This window comes from Chelonia mydas, chromosome 21 (assembly GCF_015237465.2).
Source record: "Chelonia mydas isolate rCheMyd1 chromosome 21, rCheMyd1.pri.v2, whole genome shotgun sequence".
In the NCBI taxonomy this organism is placed as follows: Eukaryota; Metazoa; Chordata; order Testudines; family Cheloniidae; genus Chelonia; species Chelonia mydas.
In genome coordinates, this window is record NC_051261.2 from 16698563 (window position 1) to 16719812 (window position 21250).

General features: G+C 55.5%; 1 protein-coding gene across 1 annotated transcript; it reads right to left on the minus strand.

Annotated features, from left to right (window-relative positions):
• Positions 1-1699: 1699 nt before the first annotated feature.
• Positions 1700-21233, minus strand: PSRC1 (proline and serine rich coiled-coil 1). The gene is made up of 7 exons (XM_037885334.2): positions 21094-21233; positions 9719-9775; positions 7692-7749; positions 6442-6982; positions 4940-5093; positions 3266-3535; positions 1700-2574 (listed from the first exon to the last, which is right to left on the minus strand). The coding sequence occupies exons 2-7, from the start codon at positions 9738-9740 to the stop codon at positions 2492-2494; spliced, it is 1128 nt and encodes a 375-aa protein (XP_037741262.2). The 5' UTR covers positions 9741-9775; positions 21094-21233; the 3' UTR covers positions 1700-2491.
• Between the last annotated feature and the right edge of the window lie 17 nt (positions 21234-21250).

A 21250-nucleotide genomic window follows, 5' to 3' on the forward strand; every position in this document is an offset into this window, starting at 1 on the left:
CGAACGCTGTTATAGTCTTGGCCTTCACAACACCCTCTGGCAAGGAGTTCCACAGGTTGACTGTGCGTTGTGTGAAGAAATACTTCCTTGTGTTTGTTTTAAACCTGCTGCCTATTCATTTCACTGGGTAACCCCTGGTTCTCGTGTTATGACAAGGAGTAAATAACACTTCCCTAGTCACTTTCTCCACCCCAGTCATGATTTTATAGCCCTCTATTGTATCCCCCCTTAGCCGTCTCTTTTCCACGCTGTACAGTCCCAGTCTTATTCATCTCTCCTCACACAGCTGTTCCATGCCCCTAATCATTTTTGTTGCCCTTTTCTGAACCTTTTCCAATTGTAATCTAGCTTTTTGAGACATTTCCCACCATGGTTTCCCCTCTTGGTGAGAGGAGGCCATACATGATGGCAAATGAAGGGCCAGAGCGCATAATGGAGACATAATCAGGGGTGGCAGGTTTGTAGAAATGGTGGTGGTACCCAGAACCCCACCCCCCACCAACTCCACCCCCCACCTGCCTAAGGCTCTGGGAGGGAGTTTGGGTGCTGGGTGCAGGCTGGGGGTGTAGGAGGGGGTGAGGGGTGCAGGTTCTGGGAGGGAGTTTGGGGGCAGGCTCTGGGATGGGGGTGTAGGGGCGAGTGTGGGGTGCAGGCTCTGGAGAGAGTTTGGGGATGGGAGGGGGTGCGGAGGGAGGGGTGCAGGGGTGAGGGCTGTGGGGTGGAGCTGGAGATGACGGGTTTGGGGTGTGGGGAGTTTGGGGTGCAGGCAGGCTGCCCTGGGGCTGGGGCCAGAGAGGAGGACTCTCCCCAGCTCTCTCCCCGCCGGCAGCAGTGAGCTCTGGGGGCGGGGCCCCTCTTCTCCCCTCACCCTACACCACTGTCACTGCACGTGCTCCTAGGGTCCCTCTCAGGTCCAGGAAGCCCCCTCTCGCCTCCCCGTGGTGGGTGCCGGGGGGGCTGCCATCACATGTGCGCCTTCTCCCCGGCTGCTGTCCCTCACTGTAGCCTCACTGGGGGGTGAGGGATGGGGCTGCCCCTTGCCCAGTGTGGGGCAGGAGCGGTGACTGCGGGCGGGGGCAGGCCCTGCCGGGAAAGGGAAGGGTCCGAGGCGGAAGGGCAGGGTAAGGGCAGCCTGCCCTGCCACTAGTGAGGGGGGGCACTAGGGGGCAGCTGATGCGGGGAGCTGGAAGAGCCAAGTCAGCGTGGAGCTACAGGGGAGAGGCAGGGATGCTCTGGGACCCAGGAGAGGTGCGTGGGGGTGGCAAGTGGGGCCGGGGGCAAGAGCCGGCCCCAAACGTTGGTGGAGCCTGGCCCCCAGGCCCTGAATATTGCTCGAGCCTGGGCACCACGGGCCCATACAACTCGCCACCCCTGGACAGAATCCAATCAGGGAGCCTGGCACACAGAGATTGGGAGTGTGAGGCACCCAAACTACAATTCCCATAAGGCACTGCCTCCCCTTTCCATGGTGCACCATGGGAAATGTAGTCTGACCAGGGAGCGCAACCTTTAGAGGACAATGGGGACACAAGGCACCCGAACTAAAACTCCCACAAGGCACCGTGGCAGCATTTCAGAATCAAACTATTTTGGAGTTTGATTTTCCAGGGAAGCCCCATTTCCTGACCCACTGTCTACAACCCCTGAACACGTACGGATGCAGCTGCAACGTGAGATCAGGCGCGGCCAGTACGGTCCAGCAATCTGCTCAGTCCACATGCACAACACAAGCTCAGCATTACCCCCTCCTCGAACTAAAAAACAAAGTAAAACTAACCATGACCCCCCCCGAGCAGAGGCTCAAAACCGGGGAGTTCAGGCTGCCCGCCTAGCAGGTGGCGGCCGTGAGTTCTCCCATGTCCTCCAAGCTGACGTGCTGCTAACGGATGCCCTGCGGGCAGGTGAAGGGTCAGTCCAGTTCTGCCAGCATGAGGAGGATCGGGGTCTTGGCTGAGTCTGGTCTCAAACCGTTTTATCACAGCCCAGTGCCATGGCAGGAAGTCGCGTGAGGCAGGCTGCATGGGCTTGTGGGTGTCAGACATCCATCAATGGGTGCAGATGGCCGGGTGGAGAAGGATTAAAGACCAAAGCCCATGTGGTGGGACGATATGGATCCAGGTTTTCTAGAGAGCTCAGCACCCACCATGCGGAGCCCTGCTGCAAACCTGGCCCAACTGGGGTGCTGGGCCCTTAGTGCAGGGAACAGCCCCAGGCCTGCGGGGAGGACAAGTGGCTGTGGGGTTAATGCACAAGACGGCCACTGACGGGCTGCAGAACACACAGGGCAAGACGGACAGCTCCTGCCACAGGAGGTGGCTGGTAACCAAGGATGCTGCTCTCACCGACAGGGGCAGCCTTGCTCCTGAAGCGTCCGTGCAGTTACGTAGGAAACCTGCAGGCGGCGCCAGCCCTGGGGCAAACAGCTCGCAGGGGTTGCTCTGATCTGCAGCTCTGCTCCCATACGGCTCACACACCACACAGTGGGAGAGCTTTACCTCGGAGACCTGGGCAAGGTCACCTCCCGGGGTGGCTGCAGCCTGCTTCCTGGAGGGGCCGTCCGCTGAGGGCCGGGGCCTGCAGGCAAAGGGAAAAGTCAGCAGGAAGCGCAGCCCAGCCGGAGCATCTGAGCCTCAAGGGCACAAGGATACAGGAGGCTGCTGAGATCTCTCATCCAGCGCCAGATGGCCTGGGCTAGGTGAGAGAATAGGTTCTGGCAAACCTGGCAGTAACGGGCAGGCAGCGTCACTGCTTGGAGATGGAGATCCAGCTCCAGGTGCCACCGAACAGCATCCTATGGGCATCAGGGCACGAGCCGCCCGCTTAGACCATTGTAACAATGCAGAGACACAGACGCTTCCATTGTCCTGGGGGCAGGGGCAGCCCAGCTAGAGCTGTGTGTGCCCAGAAAGCTCCAGCCTGGGGCAGGATCCCAAGGGGCAGGGCAGGGCACCCCCCCGCCCCCGTTTATACTCTGCAAGCGGCTCCAGCTCCCAACAGTCAAAGCAGGACTAGGGGATACGGCCCTGCTCGGGGGGGGGCCAGCATGGGCACAGCCGGGCTGGCTCGGCGGCAGGCACTGCTTGGTGGTGTCTATGGGGGAGGTACTAATTGCCCAGGGAAGGGCTGCCTTGCCCCCTGCTAATGCAGAGAGTCTTGCCCCGCTCAGGCCCAGTGCAAGCAGGACACGGGAGCTCCCCGCGGGTCTGTCCCAGCCCCCACCCCGGGGTGAGCAACATGCTATGCTTGCACCCGCCGGAGCTCTCACCCCTCTGTCCGGCTGCGCTCGGCAGCACTCTCCTGCCAGCTGAGCCACGGCCCGCGGGCTGCGGCTGGCTGGGCCTCCCGGGCACGGCAGCCCTGCTCAGGACGATGACGCGGCTGGCCAGCTTGGGGATGCTGCTGGGCACCAGGCGGCGACTCGTGGGCACAGGGGCAGCCATACTCCTGGCCTGGGTCTGGTGGGCGTGTGCACCGGGGGCAGGCCTGGCGCTGGCTGGGAGCTGGGGAGTATCGCCCCTGAAGGCCTTAGCCTGACCTGACGGGTCAGAAAGGAAAGCAGGAGCTGTTAGGGCTGTATTCAGGCAGGTCCCAAGAGAGCCCCCCACTCCCCTTTCCTTGGGTGGAGGGGCTCTTACTCCCACCTCCACTCGCAGTCCCTCAGGGGCTCTGCCACCCCCTCAACCCCCAGTCACTGGAGGGCCCTGCTGCTACCCCTCCCCCCTGCTCAATCTCGCTCAGGGAGATTACCCCTCCCCACCCCGCTCGCCGTCCCTCAGGGCTCTGTCAATAGCCCCCATCACCTGGGGCCCCACTGTTACTGCCCCTGCTTGCAGTTGCGGATGCTGACTGGCTTTTAAAGCCCGAGCCTGGCCCTGGACTCCCCCTCCCCCTCTGATCCCGCTCCCGGGCCAGACATTGCTGCGTGCAGATCGCTGCCCGAGGAGCCAGGGGGACTTTACGGGTCTGAACATGTTTGTACTGATTCCACTGCTGCGATCCCCATCTTCCCTTGCCCTCCCTCAGCTCCCACTCCAGGCAGCAGCCAATCTCGCCAGCGGCTGCAGGTGACAGTGATTGGGGTCCGATTCTGCACCCCCTTCCCACCTCTGCAGCCACGAGCCACAGCACTTCAAGGCCCAGCACCCGACGGAGCCTCGCTTCTGGCCCTGGCTGTCTCCGAGCCACGAAATGTGGCTGCCAACAACTGCCAGCACAAAGTGCAGTGGCTGACTCGAGACCGGGGCGACATCCGGGGCGGACTCTTTGGGCTGCTGGAGGGACCTGATTTGATGGCTGGTTCCTGGGAAGTGCAGGCTTGTTCCTGGCTCTGATGGCTCAGCAGCACTCCTCTGGAGCTGGCCCATGGTGGAGGGCAGCCCGGTGCCAGCCAGCCCGCCCCGCTTGGCACATGACAATTATTTTCCAGGCATAAAAACCCATTTTGTTTTCTTCTCCGCACTGGAGGGAGGCCCTTTCCAGAGCAGGGCACTAGGGGGCGCTGCCTCCCTGCTGGAGGAGAAGGGCCGCCCAAGGGTGGGAGTGGATTCCCGGGGACCCTGCGTGCAGGAAGGGCCGAGACACCCTGAGGCCGGCTCTGGCAGGGGCAGCAACAGGGACCTGCAAACACACAGCACAGATCCAGCATGGGGGCCATTCGGGGACACATCCTGCCTGGGACGTCTACACGCTGGGATCCCGAATCCTCCCCCACAAGGAGACGGGCAGCACAGCCGATGGGCTACAGCTGAACCTGGGAGGAGCAGCCCCTGCTCCTCTGCATGGGGCCACGCTGCCCCCAGTGCCCACTACGGGCTGTACGGTGCAGGGCTCGGTGGCACACAGGGGATGCAGACCCCCGGATCCCCCCGCAGATGAGGTGAAGCGAGCAGGATCAGCCCCCGACCCCCATGCTCAGGAGTCTGCTCGCAAGCCCGGTTACCTGCACTTGCTTTCTGGAGGGGCTCCGCTCTCCTGCGGGGCGTCGAGGGCTCTTGTGCAGGGCGGGGCTGGGAGGGAGATGGCCTGGGGCCCATTGGTTCTCTCCTCCCCCGGGCAGGCGATGCACAGCTGGGCGGCCGGTCCTGGAGGCTCAGCTAGTGCGGCAAGAGGGATAAAGGGAGGTGAAGCCTGGGCCGCACTGTACAGCGGAGATCAGAACACCAGCCTCTCCCTGGCGACCGGAGTCTGCAGTCTTCAAACTGACAGAGCAATAACCTGGGGGGTGCAGGACAAGGCTCCGCAGCAGACAGGCGGGGGGTGAATACTGTCTCCAGCTGTAGCTCTGTGGGAGGTCAGGAGGCAGCACACAATGACAAGCGTCCCCCGCTGCGATCTGTGCGGGGTGCTGGAGGTCCCGCTCCTGGCGCCAGGCCGCGGGTTCGATCCCATCTGAACGACAGCCCCGTGCCCCTGGCACCAGGCTGGGGCATTGGGGTCAGCACTGACTGCAAGGGGAGATAGCCTCCCACTGAGCTGCGTCCCTTAGGGGCATAGGAGAGAGCGCCCCCTACCGAGCCCCCCCGCAGCACAGCGCCCCCTAGCCTCACACTGACTCAGATGCCAGAATCCACCTTCCTGCAGCCCCTCGGTGCTCCTGAGAGGTCCCGCACCCCTGTGCTGACCTGGCCCAGCGCCACTCAGCTTGGGAATCCCGACAGCCCAGCAGCGATGTGAGCCCAGGGCCTCAGGAGAGCCCACACCCGATGCCCCACACGGGTCCCTGCGCGTTAGCACCTGCTGCCTGCACCATTCAAACAGGTCCCCCAGAGGCTCTGCCACGAGCCCAGCTCCTGCACGGGATGCCCCAGTTCAACCCCAGGGCCAACAGCGGGCACCCCAACCTGAGGACACTGAGAAGTGAACGTTTCATGCTGGGGGGCTGGTTCCGTTTTACAGGAGGGAAAGCTGACAGCAGTTTGCACAGCAGGAAAGTTGTGACTTGCCACGGGAAAACGGGAGCCCTCCCTCCGGGAAGGGCTGGGCCAAAGCCAGTTGTTTAGGCAGAATTCAAATTTTCGTTTGTTGAACCAGAGTTTCTTGATCTTATGCTTGGAAGGCCAAACCTCCCTCACATGACCTGGGTGCAGCGCTGCCTGCCTGAGTCTGCAGACAGACGGGCCGGCGCCGCTGCTCAAAGCTCTTTGCAGGCACCTGCCCTCTGAAAGTAGACCCCTCTGTCAGTTTCATGGCTGCTACTGGGAACCTGGGCAGCAGAGAAATTTACAAGCATTGGGTCCTGACATGAGCGCTGTGCAGCTCCAGAGCAGCACCGGACCCAGACACGGAGCAGATCAGGAGGTTCGTGGTGGATAGGGGAGAATGCTCCTTCCCCCTTCTGGCAGGAAAGGCTGGGTTCCAGACTAACCCCCGCCAGAGCTGGCCATGGAAGATAGAGCCCCGCGCAGGCCCCCCAGCACCTCCCCCTCTCAGGGGCCCATCTACCTTCTCGGTTCTCTTTGTGGGAGACAGAGCGGGGCCCTTGCTGGGGGTGGATTTCTTACGGAGCCGTTCGCCGCCAGCAGAGCAGCTGCCCAGCTTGTGTCGGAGGCGGGGGGGAGTCGGTGCTGCTCTGGCGCACGGCGAGGGGCTTTTCCCCGGGGGGAGGAGCGTCCCTGGCTCCACGGTGGGCAGCAGCGCCCTGACGGGGCTGTTCTTCACCACAAAGGTCTCGCGCCGGGGGCTCCGGGGGCTCGCCCGCTCCTTGTGCGGGAGCCGCATGGACACAAGGGGCTCCCCCGCTGGGCCCAGCGCCGTGTCTCCCAGCAGCCCGGCCCTGGCATTCTCCTTCTCCCGCAGGCTGCACCTCTCCAGCTGCACGGCCAGCCAGTTGGCCTCCTTCACGATCTCCTCCAGCTTCTCAGCACTCAGTGGGCTCCAGCGGGCCAGGCACTCTCTGCTCCGGCCCGTGTCCTCCCTCTGCTGCACGTTCAGGTCGAGCCCTTGTGCCACGCCCCTCTCGACATGCCGGACCTCCTCCTCTCGGCTGTGGGGGCAAAGCCACGGTCACCAGAGCCTGGATGGAGCGGAGAGTGCCCAGCTCCACATGGCTCATGCTACAGCCAGAGGCAGGGAAGTATTTTGTCTTTCCAGCTGCACCTTGGTTACTAACTGAGTCAGTCAGAACCTGGCTGACCCGCCTGGGGGAGGGATTTGCCCTGCCCTTCGTATGTGTCTGACCTGGCAGCTTTACGGCTCTGCACAGGCCGATCAGATCTACCACTCAAGGGCCTCATCCAGCAACTGTTGGCCATGACTGGCCCCCCGAAGACAGGAGGCCTGCTTCTGCGTCAGCAGGCTCCGCGCCCGGGAGCAGCCGGCCCAGAGGGATGCTTGTGGCTGAATGATCCGCGGGGCCGGGCCTAGCTTTTTTGGCAAGTTAAGGCTGAAGCACCACAAGCCTGGTTTTCTCGCTCCTCCCGTCGCAGGCTACCAGAGCCACAAGGCCCAACACCTGCCAGCGCGGAGTGAGGCGGGAGGGACATGGACTAATGCATCACAGAGCTCTGCCCTCCCAGAAGGCTTTCACGCCACACCATCGGCGTGATCAGAAACCTGGGAGGGCCCTTCAATGCACACAACGACAGAAACCTTTAAGGGAAATTACACCCAGACCCTCAGCTGGTGTAATTCAGCTGTTGGCTTCACTGCCAGGTTGCCCGACACCAGCTGAGGTTCTGGCCCTTCAATCTTACCTGTCTGAAGGAGAAGACAGACCAAAGTCAAACTTCTCATCGGTGATAAATTTTATATCTGGAAAGAAATATTGATCCATTATTAATTGGTTGAAACTATAGTAAAGAGCTGAATTATCAGACACAAGATGAACACAATATGTTGGGGGAAGAGTCAACGTGGTTTCAGTAAAGGGAAATCATGCCTCACCAATCTACTAGAATTCTTTGAGGAGGTCAACAAACATGGACAAGGGGGATCCAGGGTACTTGTATTTTCAGAAAGCCTTTGACAAGGTCCCTCACCAAAGGCTCTTAAGCAAAGTCATCTGTCATGGGATAAGAGGGAAGGTCCTCTCATGGATGGGTAACTGGTTAAAAGATAGGAAACAAAGGGTAGGAATAAATGGTCAGTTTTCAGAATGGAGAGAGGTGAATAGTGGTGTCCCCCAGGGGTCTGTACTGGGACCAGTCCTATTCAACATATTCATAAATGATCTGGAAAAAGGCATAAACAGTGAGGTGGCAAAATTTGCAGATGATACAAAATTTCTAGTTTAAAGCTGACAGCGAAGAGTTACAAAGGGTTCTCACCAGTGTTCCCTCTAATTTATGTCCGCGTGTGGAATGAATTTTGTTATGTGCACCACTATGGCGGTGACATGGGACACATCACCTCCCTATTGGTGCACATAACCAAATCCATGTGGCGGGGGTGGGGCCGAGGGGTTCGAAGTGTGGGAGAGGGCTCAGGGCTGGGGATGAGGGGCTCAGGCAGAGGGTTGGGATGCAGGGGGGTGAGGGCTCCGGCGGGGGTGCGGGCTCCGGGGTGGGGCTGGGGATGAGGGGTTTGGGGTGCAGGCTGCCCCGGGGCTACGGCAGGAAGAGAGGCCCTCCCCGCTCTCTCTCCCAGCAGCTGCACCTGGGCTGGGGCTGCGGGATAGGCGCCTCTCACCCAGCCGCTCAGGTCCGGGCCGGGGTTGGGACACCTGGCTGGGTTTGGGTGTCTCTGGGCCTGCTGCAGCAGGCCCAGAGCTGGGTTGGCGTCAGGGGAGGGGCACCTCTCCCTGCCACAGCCTGAGCAACGCTTCATAGGCTGCTGCATGGCCGCACGGCTTAGAGGGAACTTAGGCTCTCACTAAACTGGATGGCTGGAAAACAAAATGGCCAATGAAATTCAGTGTTGTTAAATACAAAGCAATGCAGATCGGAAACCAGAATCCCAGGTCTACGTTTAAGATGATGTCAGTGCTCAAGAAAGATCTTGGAGTCAAGGTAGAGGACAGGGAGAGGGGCAGAGGACAGACGGTGCAGAAGCAAGGGTAGCAGAACTGCAACCCACCCTACAGTAACCGTGTGACTCCCCCGCCCCCTCCCCCCCACAACTCCTTTTTGGGTCAGGACCCCTACAATTACACCACCAGCCCTCGGTGACTTGTCTGTGCAGAGCTGGGAACCGAACCCCGCTTTCCGCAGGACCCTGACTCTGCTCCCCCTTGCACCAGTGTAAATCAGGAGCGATGGTATCGAAGGCAATAGCATTCCACTGAGGAGAGACCAGGATCAAGCCCAGAATCATGACACCTGGGCTGGTAGTGTGCCTGATCCCAGAGTTGGTTGCCGTCAGGGGACCCTCACACACCTGGAGGTTTTAAATCAAAGCTGCCCATCAATCTGATTTCCCAGTAGCCTGTTCTCTCAGTTTGGTGCCACTCATGTTTGTCCCGAGTCTCTCAGGCAGCCCCAAACCGCCCCTCAGTGAGGTTACCGGGCCGGGCCCGCCCCTTTCTGGGTACAAGGACAGCCATGATGAGATTGCACAGACACGCTTGCAGCTGGAGAGAGTCGTGTTACGGGGCTAGCGGGGGGGATCAAAACCAAATCAAGCAAACGAGTCACCTCCAGATTTACCAACATGCTAAAAGCTCCTTCCAATGGAGCAGTCGCCTGGCAAACCGCAGCAGGAATAAGTTACCGGAGTATCTCTGCACAGCAACGAACCTAAAACCAGGCCAAACCCACTTTGTCAGTCACGTTCCAGCCCCTACCTTCTTCTTCTGCCATCTCCATCTTTCTAGGGAGCCCTGAGCTGGACCAGGGACTATCTGAAAGAGAAACACGCGAAAGGGTGAATTAGATCTACCCCACCCTACACAAACGGCAAGGTGTTACACCCCATATTCTTCATAGAAATATGGTTATGATGTGAATATGCAAGATGGGTCTTGTAAGGTCTCATTGGAAAGGTTATGATTTCCTGAATGCAATTATCCAATTTGTGTGCCTGGATCATTTCTGTATCTGAAGTTAGGAATACTGACTATGTAACAATTACAATGGGTGTGTACACTGGCAATTGAGTGACAAAACTTTTGTCGTTCAGAGATGCTAAATCCTCCCCCCCCAAAGACAAAAGTTTGTGCAATTTATAACTGGGGGGGCAAGAAGCTGTGCATATCTCTCTTCACATTGAGGGAAAAGGTGAATTTTTATGAGCTTGCGCTGTACAGATCTTTCTATACAGCACAAGACATTATCATCTTGCGTGTACTTTCCAGAGGGAAGCTGCACTTGAGTGCTGGGCAATTTCCCAGCTGAACCATCTCATAGAGAGCTGTTTGCAGCCTCTGTGTGATTCTACAGCTAGTGCTCCCCACCTGTGTGTGTGTGCGGCCAGAGAGCCTGACTCAGCAAAACAGGGAGATGGAGCCCAGGCTAGTAGAGCAGGTGGGCTCAGTGAAACCCCAGTATATCAGGAGACATCCCATAAGGGGGGTTTAACCGGCCACAGGGGCATCTGTATTGCAACCACAGGGTGGTCATTTTGGAGCAGCAGTAACAGCTTCCAAGCCGTTACACATATCCACCTGAAAACTCACAGCCTGTGGACAGAGATACAGCAAGATCCCGGGAGACGCTGTGGTCAAACGAACACTCTCAAATGAGCCATCACTTCAATCAGGAACATTCCTCACCTGCCACTGTGGCAAGAGGACCCCTTACTAGGGAGCTTAAACATAACCATTTGTCTCTGTTTTTTCCAGCTTGGGCATTTGCCAGCCCTGCGTGTGCATCATCGTTCCTCTGGGCAGGCCCTGCAGACGTTTACAGACATGAACGATCAGACAGTTCTCACGGGCATGGACTTGCTACCTGCGTAAATCAGTTTCCCCTGCAGTTGTGGGAGCCCTCAAACAGCAACAGAGGAGAGAAAATCACTTGAAAAGCCACAAAAATAAGCAGGGGCAATTCCCCCTCCCAGAAGCGTTTGAGTCCCACGTCTGCCGACAAGCCCCCCCCAAACTGGAAGTGGAGCTCTTTAGGTGCTCGTTCATCCTCAGGCCACTCCCAAGCTGCTCGTAGTTCCTGCTCACTCAGGTCAGGCTGGCAGCACCGATTTCCCGTAAGTAAATGGGCCAGAGCATCGCAGCATTGATTTGAAATATCCACAATGCTCCTGGCCTTGGCAAACAGACACAAGAGGAGCAAACTGGGACGTTTTCCCTCTGCTGACGCTTAGCGCCTCCACAACCCTTCCTTTTACCTCGTCGATATCCACCAGCCCCCAGCCTCTGAGTAGTTCACAGTCACAGCACATTGCCTCTTCCAACGCCCCCAGGAGGCAGGGCAGGGCTGGCAGCACCATTGCACAGAGGCCCACGGAGGCTAAAGGACTTGCCCCAGGTCCCATACGGAGTTTGTTGCAGGGCAGAGAATTGGATGCAGATGCCCCAAGTCCCAGGGGAGCGCCCTAACCACTGGGCAATCCTGCCTCTCGCTGCACAGGTTCACAGCCCTGGACAAACAGTGACTAAACCTTGCAGCCCATCAGGTCGGCTTGGGGGGAGCAATTTTCCCAAGGCTAAACAGTGAGTCAGTGGCAGAGCAGGGCACTGAATCCAGAACCCCCGACCCTGTGCTCAGACACCTATCGTCACAGGAGTAAACCTGAAAACCAGAGGCATTAAGAAACATGGTGGGAGGTCCCCTAACGGGGGGTGGGTACAGCTCACCCCAGTTCCCTCCAGGGTGCTGAACGCTGCATCTTCTCTACCAGCCTCTGAGTAGGACTCTGGTACATCTCAGCCTCCCTGGCGCCCTGCGGCTGACGGATGGAGGAAGTGAAAGTGACTTGATCCTTGTCATGGATCCCAGTGCTCACATGGCTGCACTACAAACTGACTGAGGCAAGTCTCATCAGCATACAGCTGCCGAAGCTCGTGCACACACTTGGCTGCTTGCGTTGGTGCTGTATACTCGCCAGGAGTGCTCATGTCGAGACACCGTGCACCATGCGCTGCGGTCGCGGCATCCCAGGGCGCTGTGGGACAGAGATGACTAGCCCCGGGATCAGCGGGAGCCCAGGGTCAGGTTCCCAGCAGGCAACATTCTCTAGCCCCATACACCATCCTTAGCCCCGTACAGGTTGGCACTTTGTAAAAACCCCACGCAGCACTTTTTGGCGTCTGCAGCCTCTGACAGAAGCATGGAGCCCACCCAGCTCTGCCCCGTTCTCATGGACGCTGCACACACAGGGCACACGACGTTCCTGTGATTAACAGGCAACCCAAGGGTTTCTCCAAGGGCAGTTTGCTAAGGGCTATAATGCAAATCAGTTCAAGGCTGTTGGGGACATTCACGGAGCAGCTGCAGACAGCGGAGTACTGCTTCTGGGCCCGAGAAGCAGGCACCAATGGACGGCATTGCACTGCAATGCACGCTTGGGACAACAAGCAGTGGCTGCAAAACTTTCAGACGCCCCAGGCCCCCCCACTCCTGGATCTGCGGGGCACACTGCCCAGCCCTCCAGCGCAAGGGCACCAGAACGAAGGCTGCACTGACAGTTGCAAAGCGAGTGGCGATCTGGAAGCAGGCAATGCCAGATTGCTACGAGTCACTGAGAAATCATTTGGGACATGGAAAATACAGAGCGGGGGCTGTTGTCCTGCAACTGTGCAGGGCCATTAACGGTCTCCTGCTATGCAGGACAGGGACTTTTGGCAATGTTCAGGACATAGTGGATGGGGCAATAGGTGGCCAACAGCATGTCAACAGAAAGGGCTACTTTTCTATGGTCACGCGAGCTGGGGTGGATCACCAGGGACACTTCTGACAGCTCTGTGGGCTGGTCAGGGACCATGCATAACGCTAGCATCTTTAAGAACACAGGACTGTTCAGAAAGCTGAATGTATGGACTTCCTTTCCGGACCAACAGATTACCAGTGGTGGTATTGAAATGCCAATAGCGACTCTGGGGAACCCAGCCTACCCCCCTGCTTAGAGGAAGCTGCACACTAGCCCCCTCAACAGCACCAGGGAAAGAGTCAGCTACCAGCTCAGCTGGTGCAGGAGGACTCTTGAAAGGGCTTTCGGTCGGCCGAAGGGCTGCTGGCGCTGTTTACTCGCTACAGGAGATCTCAGTGACAAACCTGCTGCCTGCTGGGGCCTGCATACTATCTGTCAGTCTGTCTGCTGACTCTGAACAGTCAGACACACGGACCGTTGCAAGTGCTCAGTGTGGAGCTGCAGAGTTGAAAGAACACTTTAACGGCCAGTCACGCAGTGTTCTGTGCTCGACTGTTCTCAGGGCCTGGAGGTTTGGGTGCTGTTGGAACAGTGTAGTGCTTGAAGTACATTTACAAGTACTGCGTGCTTGGAGTACCACGAGGCAATCTGCTGTGAACTAATAAAGAATTTTATTCTCTAAAAATAGCAATTTGAGTGGCAACAAACAATGTGCATCAAAAAACAGCAGGAAAGCAAGACAAACTTTAAACAAAGTAACAGGAGGGGACTCTGCAACTGGAAAGATGGCAAACATTTTTGTCCGCTTCAGTGCTCAGACGTAGTCCGTTGTGGCTACATGTACACCAGCTGTGGTTCTCACAGGCCAGTGCACGTGGAGCTGTGGTTTTCCTTGCTGTCCCATGGCATGGAATGGCAGAGGCAGGACTGCAGCCTGGGATGCCATGGGGTGCGTTAGGGGATGTAGGGAACTGCTACCGTGGAGTGCTCCGAGGACTGCAAAGGGTGGTGAGGTGGATTTTTGGACCTGAAGGTCAACACGGGTCAGCTGCATTTAGGTTTGCTGCCTGTGAAGACCCATTATGTCCCGGTGTACCTCCCTCTCCTTGTCCTGAGCCTCTCTCCTGTCTCCTCTTTCCTTCTCCAGGCCCTTTGGTCACAGGACAATGCAGCACCGGCATGCAGGATTTGCACAACGTGTCCCCCCAGTCCTCTTTCTGCTCAACAGGGTCAGGGGATCTGAGGGTGTGGATGGGGCACCCTTCAAGGCTGCAATAGCAGCAGGTGCTGATAAGGGGGATGGGGGATGACACTGGATTTACAGTGACACCGGAAAGGGAAAAACAAGTTTTGTAACTCTCATCCCTTATTCTTATAAACACTTGGAGAGCCTCGGCGCAGCCCTGCTCTCCAGCCCCAGCCATGGTGAGTGTTGCCCAGCAGGGTGAGGGGAAGGAATTGTAGCTCTGATTCCATGGGCATGAGTTTCAGGCAATGGCATTGCACGCTGGTGCTGGTTTCCACAAGTGCGGGTGGTTTTCGCTGATAACTCGCTGCTGAGGGTTGAGGCTGCGGCCCTTGGCGCTCCGGTGCGAGCTGCACACGCAGAGAATGCAGCTCACTGACTCGGCAGACCTCCAAGTAAAGAAAGGCCCAGACTCGGGTCAGCAGCAAAGACGCTGGGGCAGGTTTACAGCCAACGAAGCACAGTTCTAGTTCGCCATAGGTGCTCCAGGTACACCAACGCATGTCGACCCACGGCAATGGTAGTGGTTCAAACAGCACCCCAGGATCTCCCACCACTGACGTCACATGGTGTTGACGGCCTCAGATAGTGACCAGCGGTGCAACTGTCACCGAGGCTCTGACAATCAGTCTATCCGCTTGGTCTCATTCACCACAATCAATAAAGATCCTGCCTTGTGGACTTAGGCCCAGCTCCACAAATGTATCAAGGTATTTAGGCACCTATCTCCCATTGATTTCTAACCACTAGCAAGCTCTGACCTCAAAGCAGAACTGTGTTAGAGCTGCAGTTTGAAGGAGGTGGGGTAAATCATGGTTTAGCCTATCCTGACATGGTGCAGTGTTTGCACAATACGCTTTAGGACACAAATCTGAGGCAATTATAATTTACGGACAGTTATTTCCCTTCCGGCTGCCAGCACTAGTGTATCTACTTCTCAAAAGCTCGTGTGCTGTGGGAACGGCATCTCTCCACACAATCATTCCGGTCCGTGCGTTTGAGCAGAAGGACGCTCAGATATCCCCCATCATTTCAAAGCTCAATATTTCCACCTAAGGAACCATGAAAAACAGTTATTCCCTTAGCTGGCTTTCTGTTCTTTCATGCCCCTTCTCCTTCTTGATACAAATCTCTCTCTTTACAAGTCAGCTTAAGCCTTTGACAAGTGAGATTCCCTTCCTAAAAAGGGATGAAACATTTATTCCTGCCTCGGGCAAGACGCGCCAGCTTCACTCACACATGAATCCTTTCTCCATCATTTGCTGCATCTTACTACATTGGATTTCCAGTGCTCCTCTGGGTTAGCCCATTTCCAACAGTCTCCCAAGCAGCTCCTGGCTGGCTGCTAATGGGCAGGAGGAGCAGATGCCCTCTGGACAGGCAGCATAAGATGCACCTGATTTGTGAGAGTCAGAATAAAAAGCCTGGATTTATGGCTGGAGTGGATAGTTGGGAAGTCACCCCATTTAGCATCTGCAAACACAATTCTTCAAATAAGGGGAAAAAAATAGGGCTTCTTGATTATTATTTTTAATTGCCAAAAAATGTCACTGATCCAGTTAAAAATATAGAGTTTAAAAAAAAAAAGAAAAAAAAAAAAGAGTCTTCCTATTTCTGCAGCCGACTCCATGTTTGACCCTGGGAAGGTCATGTCACTGCTCAGTTCCTCAGTTTCTCCAGGGATAATAATATGCAACTATTTGATAAGGTGTGATGAGGCTAATTTCATTAAAGGTTGTAGAAAAATCCTTGGCTAGAAGATGATAAAGAACAGGAACATCTAGCTCTTATCTAGCACTTATCAGCAGATCTCAAAACACTTTACCAAGGTGATCAGTACTTTACAGATGGGAAAACTGAGGCACGGAGATGTAAAGTGTCTTGCCCAGGGTCACCCAGCAGGGCAGTGGTTGAACCCAAGTCTCCTGAGTCCCAGCCCAGTGCTCTAGCACTGAGTCCCAGCACTGAGTCCCAGCCCCTAGAGTGATTCCATACGTTGTCCAACCAAGCTCCACCTTCTCAGGAGATCAATGTCTGCATCTACTCAGCTTTTCCGACGGCCTCTTGGGCAAACGGAAAGTTGGGAACCCTTAGGAAAGGGACAGATAAGATAGAAAATACCATATCGCCTCTGTATAAACCCATGGCACACCCACACCTTGAACACTGTGTGCAGATGGGGTTGCCCTATCTCAGAAAAGATATATTGGAATTGGAAAAGGTTCAGAAAAGGGCAACAAAAAAGATTAGGGGCATGGAACAGCTTCCATATGAGGAGAGATGAATAAGACTGGGATTTTTCAGCATGGAAAAGAGACGACTAAGAGGAGATATGATAGAGGTCTAAAAAATCATGAGTGGTGTGGAGAAAGTAAACAAGGAGGTGTTATTTACTCCTTCTCATAACACAAGAACTAGGGGTCACGAAATGAATAAGCAGCAGGTTTAAAACAAACAAAAGGAAGCATTTCTTCACACAACACACAGTCAACCTGTGGACTTGACAGAGGATATTGTGAAGGCCAACGCTAAAGCAGGGTTCACCAAAGAACTGGATAAGTTCATGGAGGATCGGTCCATCAATGGCTATTAGCCAGGATGGGCAGGGATGGTGTCCGTAGCCTCTGCTTGCCAGAAGCTGGGAATGGGTGACGGGATGGATCACTTGATGATGACCTGTTCTGTTCATTCCCTCTGAAGCACCTGGCATTGGCCACTGTTGGCAGACAGGATACTGGGTTAGATGGACCTTTGGTCTGACCCAGTATGGCCGTTCTTATGTAGATTTGCAATCTACACAGATATTGAGTGTGTCCTGTGGAGGCTACAAGTTGGTCCAAGAGGTGACTATATAGCAACCACAATGTACTTAAATTTAACATCCTTGTAGTGGGAAAAGTGCTAAAGAAACCCAGAGTCGCATTTGACTTCAAAACGAGGAACTACACAAAAATGAAGAAGCTAGTTAAACAGAAATTAAGAGGAACAGGCACTTGGGTGAAATGCCTGCAAGCTGCATGGAGACCATTTAAAAACACTATAATGGAGGACCAAACTAAATGTATACCCCAAACACACAAACAGTAAGAGGACCACAAAAAAAAAAAAAAAAAGAGCCACCATCGCTAAACAGGAAAGTAAAATAGGTGGTTCGACACAGAGAGGCCTCCTTTCAAAATCGGAAGTCAAATCCTACTGAGCGAAACAGAGGAGCATAGACTCTGCCACGCGTAAAGCTGTACTTAGGCCGGCCAAAAAAGAATTTGAAGATCAACTAGCAAAAGACTCAAAAACTAACAGCCATTTTTTTAAAGTACATCAAACCAGAGAGCTGGCCCACAATGAGCGGGGCCACTGAACGCTCGAGCTGCTAAAGAAGCATGCCAGGAAAACAAGGCCATTGCAGAGAAGCGAAATGAATTTTTTGCATCGGTTGTCACGGCTGAGGATGTGAGGGAGGTTCCACACCTGAGCCATCCTTTTTAGGTGACAAATGTCAGGAATTGTCCCAGATTGAGGAGTCAATAGAGGCAGGTTTGGAACAAATTGATATATTAAATAGTAATAAGTAAGGCTGTAAGTCTGTCACAGAGCCGGAGGTCACGGATTCTATGATTTTCCGGGACTTCCATGACTTCTGCAGTGGCCAGTGTGACTGACCCCAGGACCACTGGAGAGGCTTGGGCAGTCCTGGAGTCAGCCACTCTGGCCACTGCTGGGGCACTCTTGGGCTCCCCCACCCCGCAAATAGCGGCAGCAGTCTCGGGCTGCCCTGCTTCCCCCCCCGCCCCCCCGACACCTTCCCACCCACCCCCACCACCAGCCCAGGACCAGCCCCTCTGCCCCATGGCGCCTGCAGCAGTCCCCAAGGCACCCTCCCCCCCACCAAAGAGCACTCCGAGTCACCCCCCTCCAGAGCACCCACGGCAGTCCCTGAGGCGCCGCCCTGCCCATGATTTAGTCAAGGGCATATAGTACAAGTCACGGACAGGTCACAAGCTGTGAATTTTTGTTTACTGCCCATGATCTATCCATGACTTTTACTAAAAATACCTGTGACTAAAACATAGCCTTAGTAATAAGTCACCAGGATGGTATTCACCCAAGAGTTCTGAAGCAACTCAGATATGAAGCTACAGAACTATTAACCGTAGTACATTACTGATCGCTTAAATTTGCCTCTGTATCAGATGACTGGAAGACAGCTAAGGTGATCCCGGCAATTACAGGCCAATAAGCCTAACTTCAGTACCAGGAAAATTGGTTGAAACCATAGTAAAGAACAGAATTGACAGACACATAGATGAACACCATTTGTTGGGGAAGAATAAACATGGCTTTTGTAAAGGAAAATCATGCCTCACCAATCTATTAGGATACTTTTGGGGTGTCAACAAGCATGTGGACAAGGGTGATCCAGAGACTATAGTATACTTGGACTTTCAGAAAGCCTTTGACAAGGTCCCTCACCACAGGCTCTTAAGCAAAGTGAACAGTCATGGGATAAGAGGGAAGGTTCTCCCATGGATCAGTAACTTGTTAAAAGATAGGAAACAAAGAGTAGGAAACAAAAGGATCTCACAAAACTTCTTGCCTCTGACAAGCATTCTTCCATCGACCTAGCTGTATCTACACCAGGGGGTTAGGTCACTGTAACTACGATGCTCAGGGGGATGGATTTTTCACACGCTTGAGCACTGTAGCTACGTCGACCTAAGTGTTTACCATAAGCCAGGTCTAGGACACAGCTAAGCTGGGCCTAGGGGCTGCTGCTGTCTGCAAAGGGATGACGTGCTCTCACAGGAGCAACTGTGCAGCCCCATTGTCTGCTAATACTCTCGGCCATGCCCCACTGCTTCCAAAGCATCTGCACAGAGGGCAACTGGTAACAGGAGGACTGAAAAGAAGGAGTAAGGTCCAACTATGGCACTCTGTACCTCAAAGCAGCACCCTGGAACCCCCATATTCACCCCTATCATATAACTTTAATATATTTCATACAAAGCACATCAAGCAGGATATCGTATGAAAGGTCATGATCTGCTAAAACCCATTGTTCTGTCAAAATACATATATCGTTAGTATATATCAAGTTCATACATCGTTGGGTGCATCAAGTTCTGAGATTTTGCTGTATGGTTGATACTGAAATATGCTGTAAGTTTGCTAGAGGTACACGAAGGAGGTGATCCCCGCCCAGAGGAGGCTGTTCAACAACCATTAATCAGCAGGGGAATTGTAAATAAGGGATTTACAATTCAACAACAGTTGCACAAGACCACAGCAAGGGGACTGCTCAACCCTGTGACTCAACAAAGCCCACCAGGACATGTCTGGGCTAGTATTTTCCAAGCACATGGACTGAGGGTATAAAATAAGGGACAGTGACATCGTGCCTTGGCCTTTCTCCTCCCCCACCTACGCTGGAAGCAACAAGAACACTGAGAAGACAAACACTTCATCTGACGAGACTGGTCCAGGCTTAAGGGAGAGGCCCATGTATTAAGAACTGTAACGTCCAGTGGGGTAAGAAAACTGCTTGATTTAAACGCTGCCTAGTGTAATAAGGTTTAAGATTTAGATTGTGCACTTATCTTTTATTTTCTTAAGGTAATTATCTCTGACCTTTTATGCCTCCCACTTATAATCACTTACAATCCATCTTTCTGTAGTTAATAAATCTGTTTTATATTTTACCAAAAGCAGGGTGTTTTGGTTGAAGTGCTTGGGAAATCTCAGCTCAGGTTACAAAGACTAGTGCAAGACCTCTCCACGTTGAGGGAGGGGCAGACTGGGTAACAAACTTACACTGGCCAGGCTTATGACCAGGGCAAGATGGTACAGCTCTGGGGTGTAAGGCTCAGGGAAACTGGCTGGTGCCCTAAGCTGAGGGAAACTGGCTGGTGCCTTTCTTTGGGTGATTTGCGAGTGGCTCTGGGAGCATTCATGCAATCTAGCTGGGTGGGGGCTCAACATGCGGCTGTGCTGAGTGATCACAGCGCCTGGAGGGGTTTGCTGCTTGTCACTAGCAAAGCAATGTGAAAGACAGCTGTGGCTGGAGAGTTAAGGGGGCACAGTACTACCCCAGTTCCAGGTTGCACCCTGGGGATCCCAACGCCCCTCCCAGAGCTGTATAAGCTCAGCCATGACCAAGACTGTGATCTCCCCACCCAAACAGAGCCAGAAATAAAAGACACTGGACAGCGCGGGCCTGGCATGCATCAAATGCCCAAGAGGTGCCAAGCTTGAGTACACGGACATTGAAACCCAGGGGCAAGTCAAACATCTCCCCGCACATTTGGAAGAACAGAGGCCAACTCTGCCTATCTCCAACAAGTTCCAGCATCCAAAGCTAGGAGTGAGCTACTGCTGAGCCTAGGGGCCTGACCTCCTACTGGCGCAACATGGCCCCCACGTAACAGAATAACCAACACACAAATTAACTGAGTAATAACAGCCCCTCTCACCAGGGCCGGCTCCGCTCCTCTGCGGGCAACGCCCTGCAAAGCTAAAGGGCCGACAGGGAGGCCAAGTCCCTTGGCTGGGTTTTAACCAGGACCCCTGGTGGGTCATCGCAACCCTCCTGGGGGGTCTCGCCCACCACTGATGGATGGTGAGAGTGACTCTAGTCCCTGCCCCAATCCCCACCCCCAAGCCCAGCCCCCCAGCACCCCCCAACCCTCCAAGCCCCGCCCCTCAGCCCAGCCCCCCAAGCCCAGTCCCCTACCCCCAAGCCCCACCAGCCCAACCCCCCAGCACCACCCCCAGCCCTCCAAGCCCCACCCCCCAGCCCAGCACCACCCCACCCCCTCAGCCCAGCCCCCCAGCACCACCCAACCCTCCAAGCCCCGCCTCCCAGCCCAGGCCCCCAAGCCCAGTCCCCTACCCCCGAGCCCCACCAGCCCAGCCCCCCCGCACCACCCAGCCCCCTACCTCCGAGCCCCCCCAGCACCCTCCCAGCCCAGCACCACCCCGCCCCCTCAGCCCAGCCCCCCAGCACCACCCACCCAGCCCCCCCAGCCCAGCCCCCTACCTCCGAGCCCCCCCAGCCCAGCTCCCCCGCATCACCCAGCCCAGCACCCCCCCCAGCCCCGCCCCCCCGCACCGCCCAGCCCCCCAAGCCCAGTCCCCTACCCCCGCCCACGGCTCACCCGCTCCGTCCGGCCCCGGCCCCGGCCCCGGGCGCCGCGTCTCCCCTTCGCACCGTCCGCAGCCGAGCAGAGTGGCGGCATGGAAGGGGCGTGGCTAAATTCGAATTCTCCCTCCTGGACGTCACAATAACAACGTTACCGCCCAGCGCGCTGATTG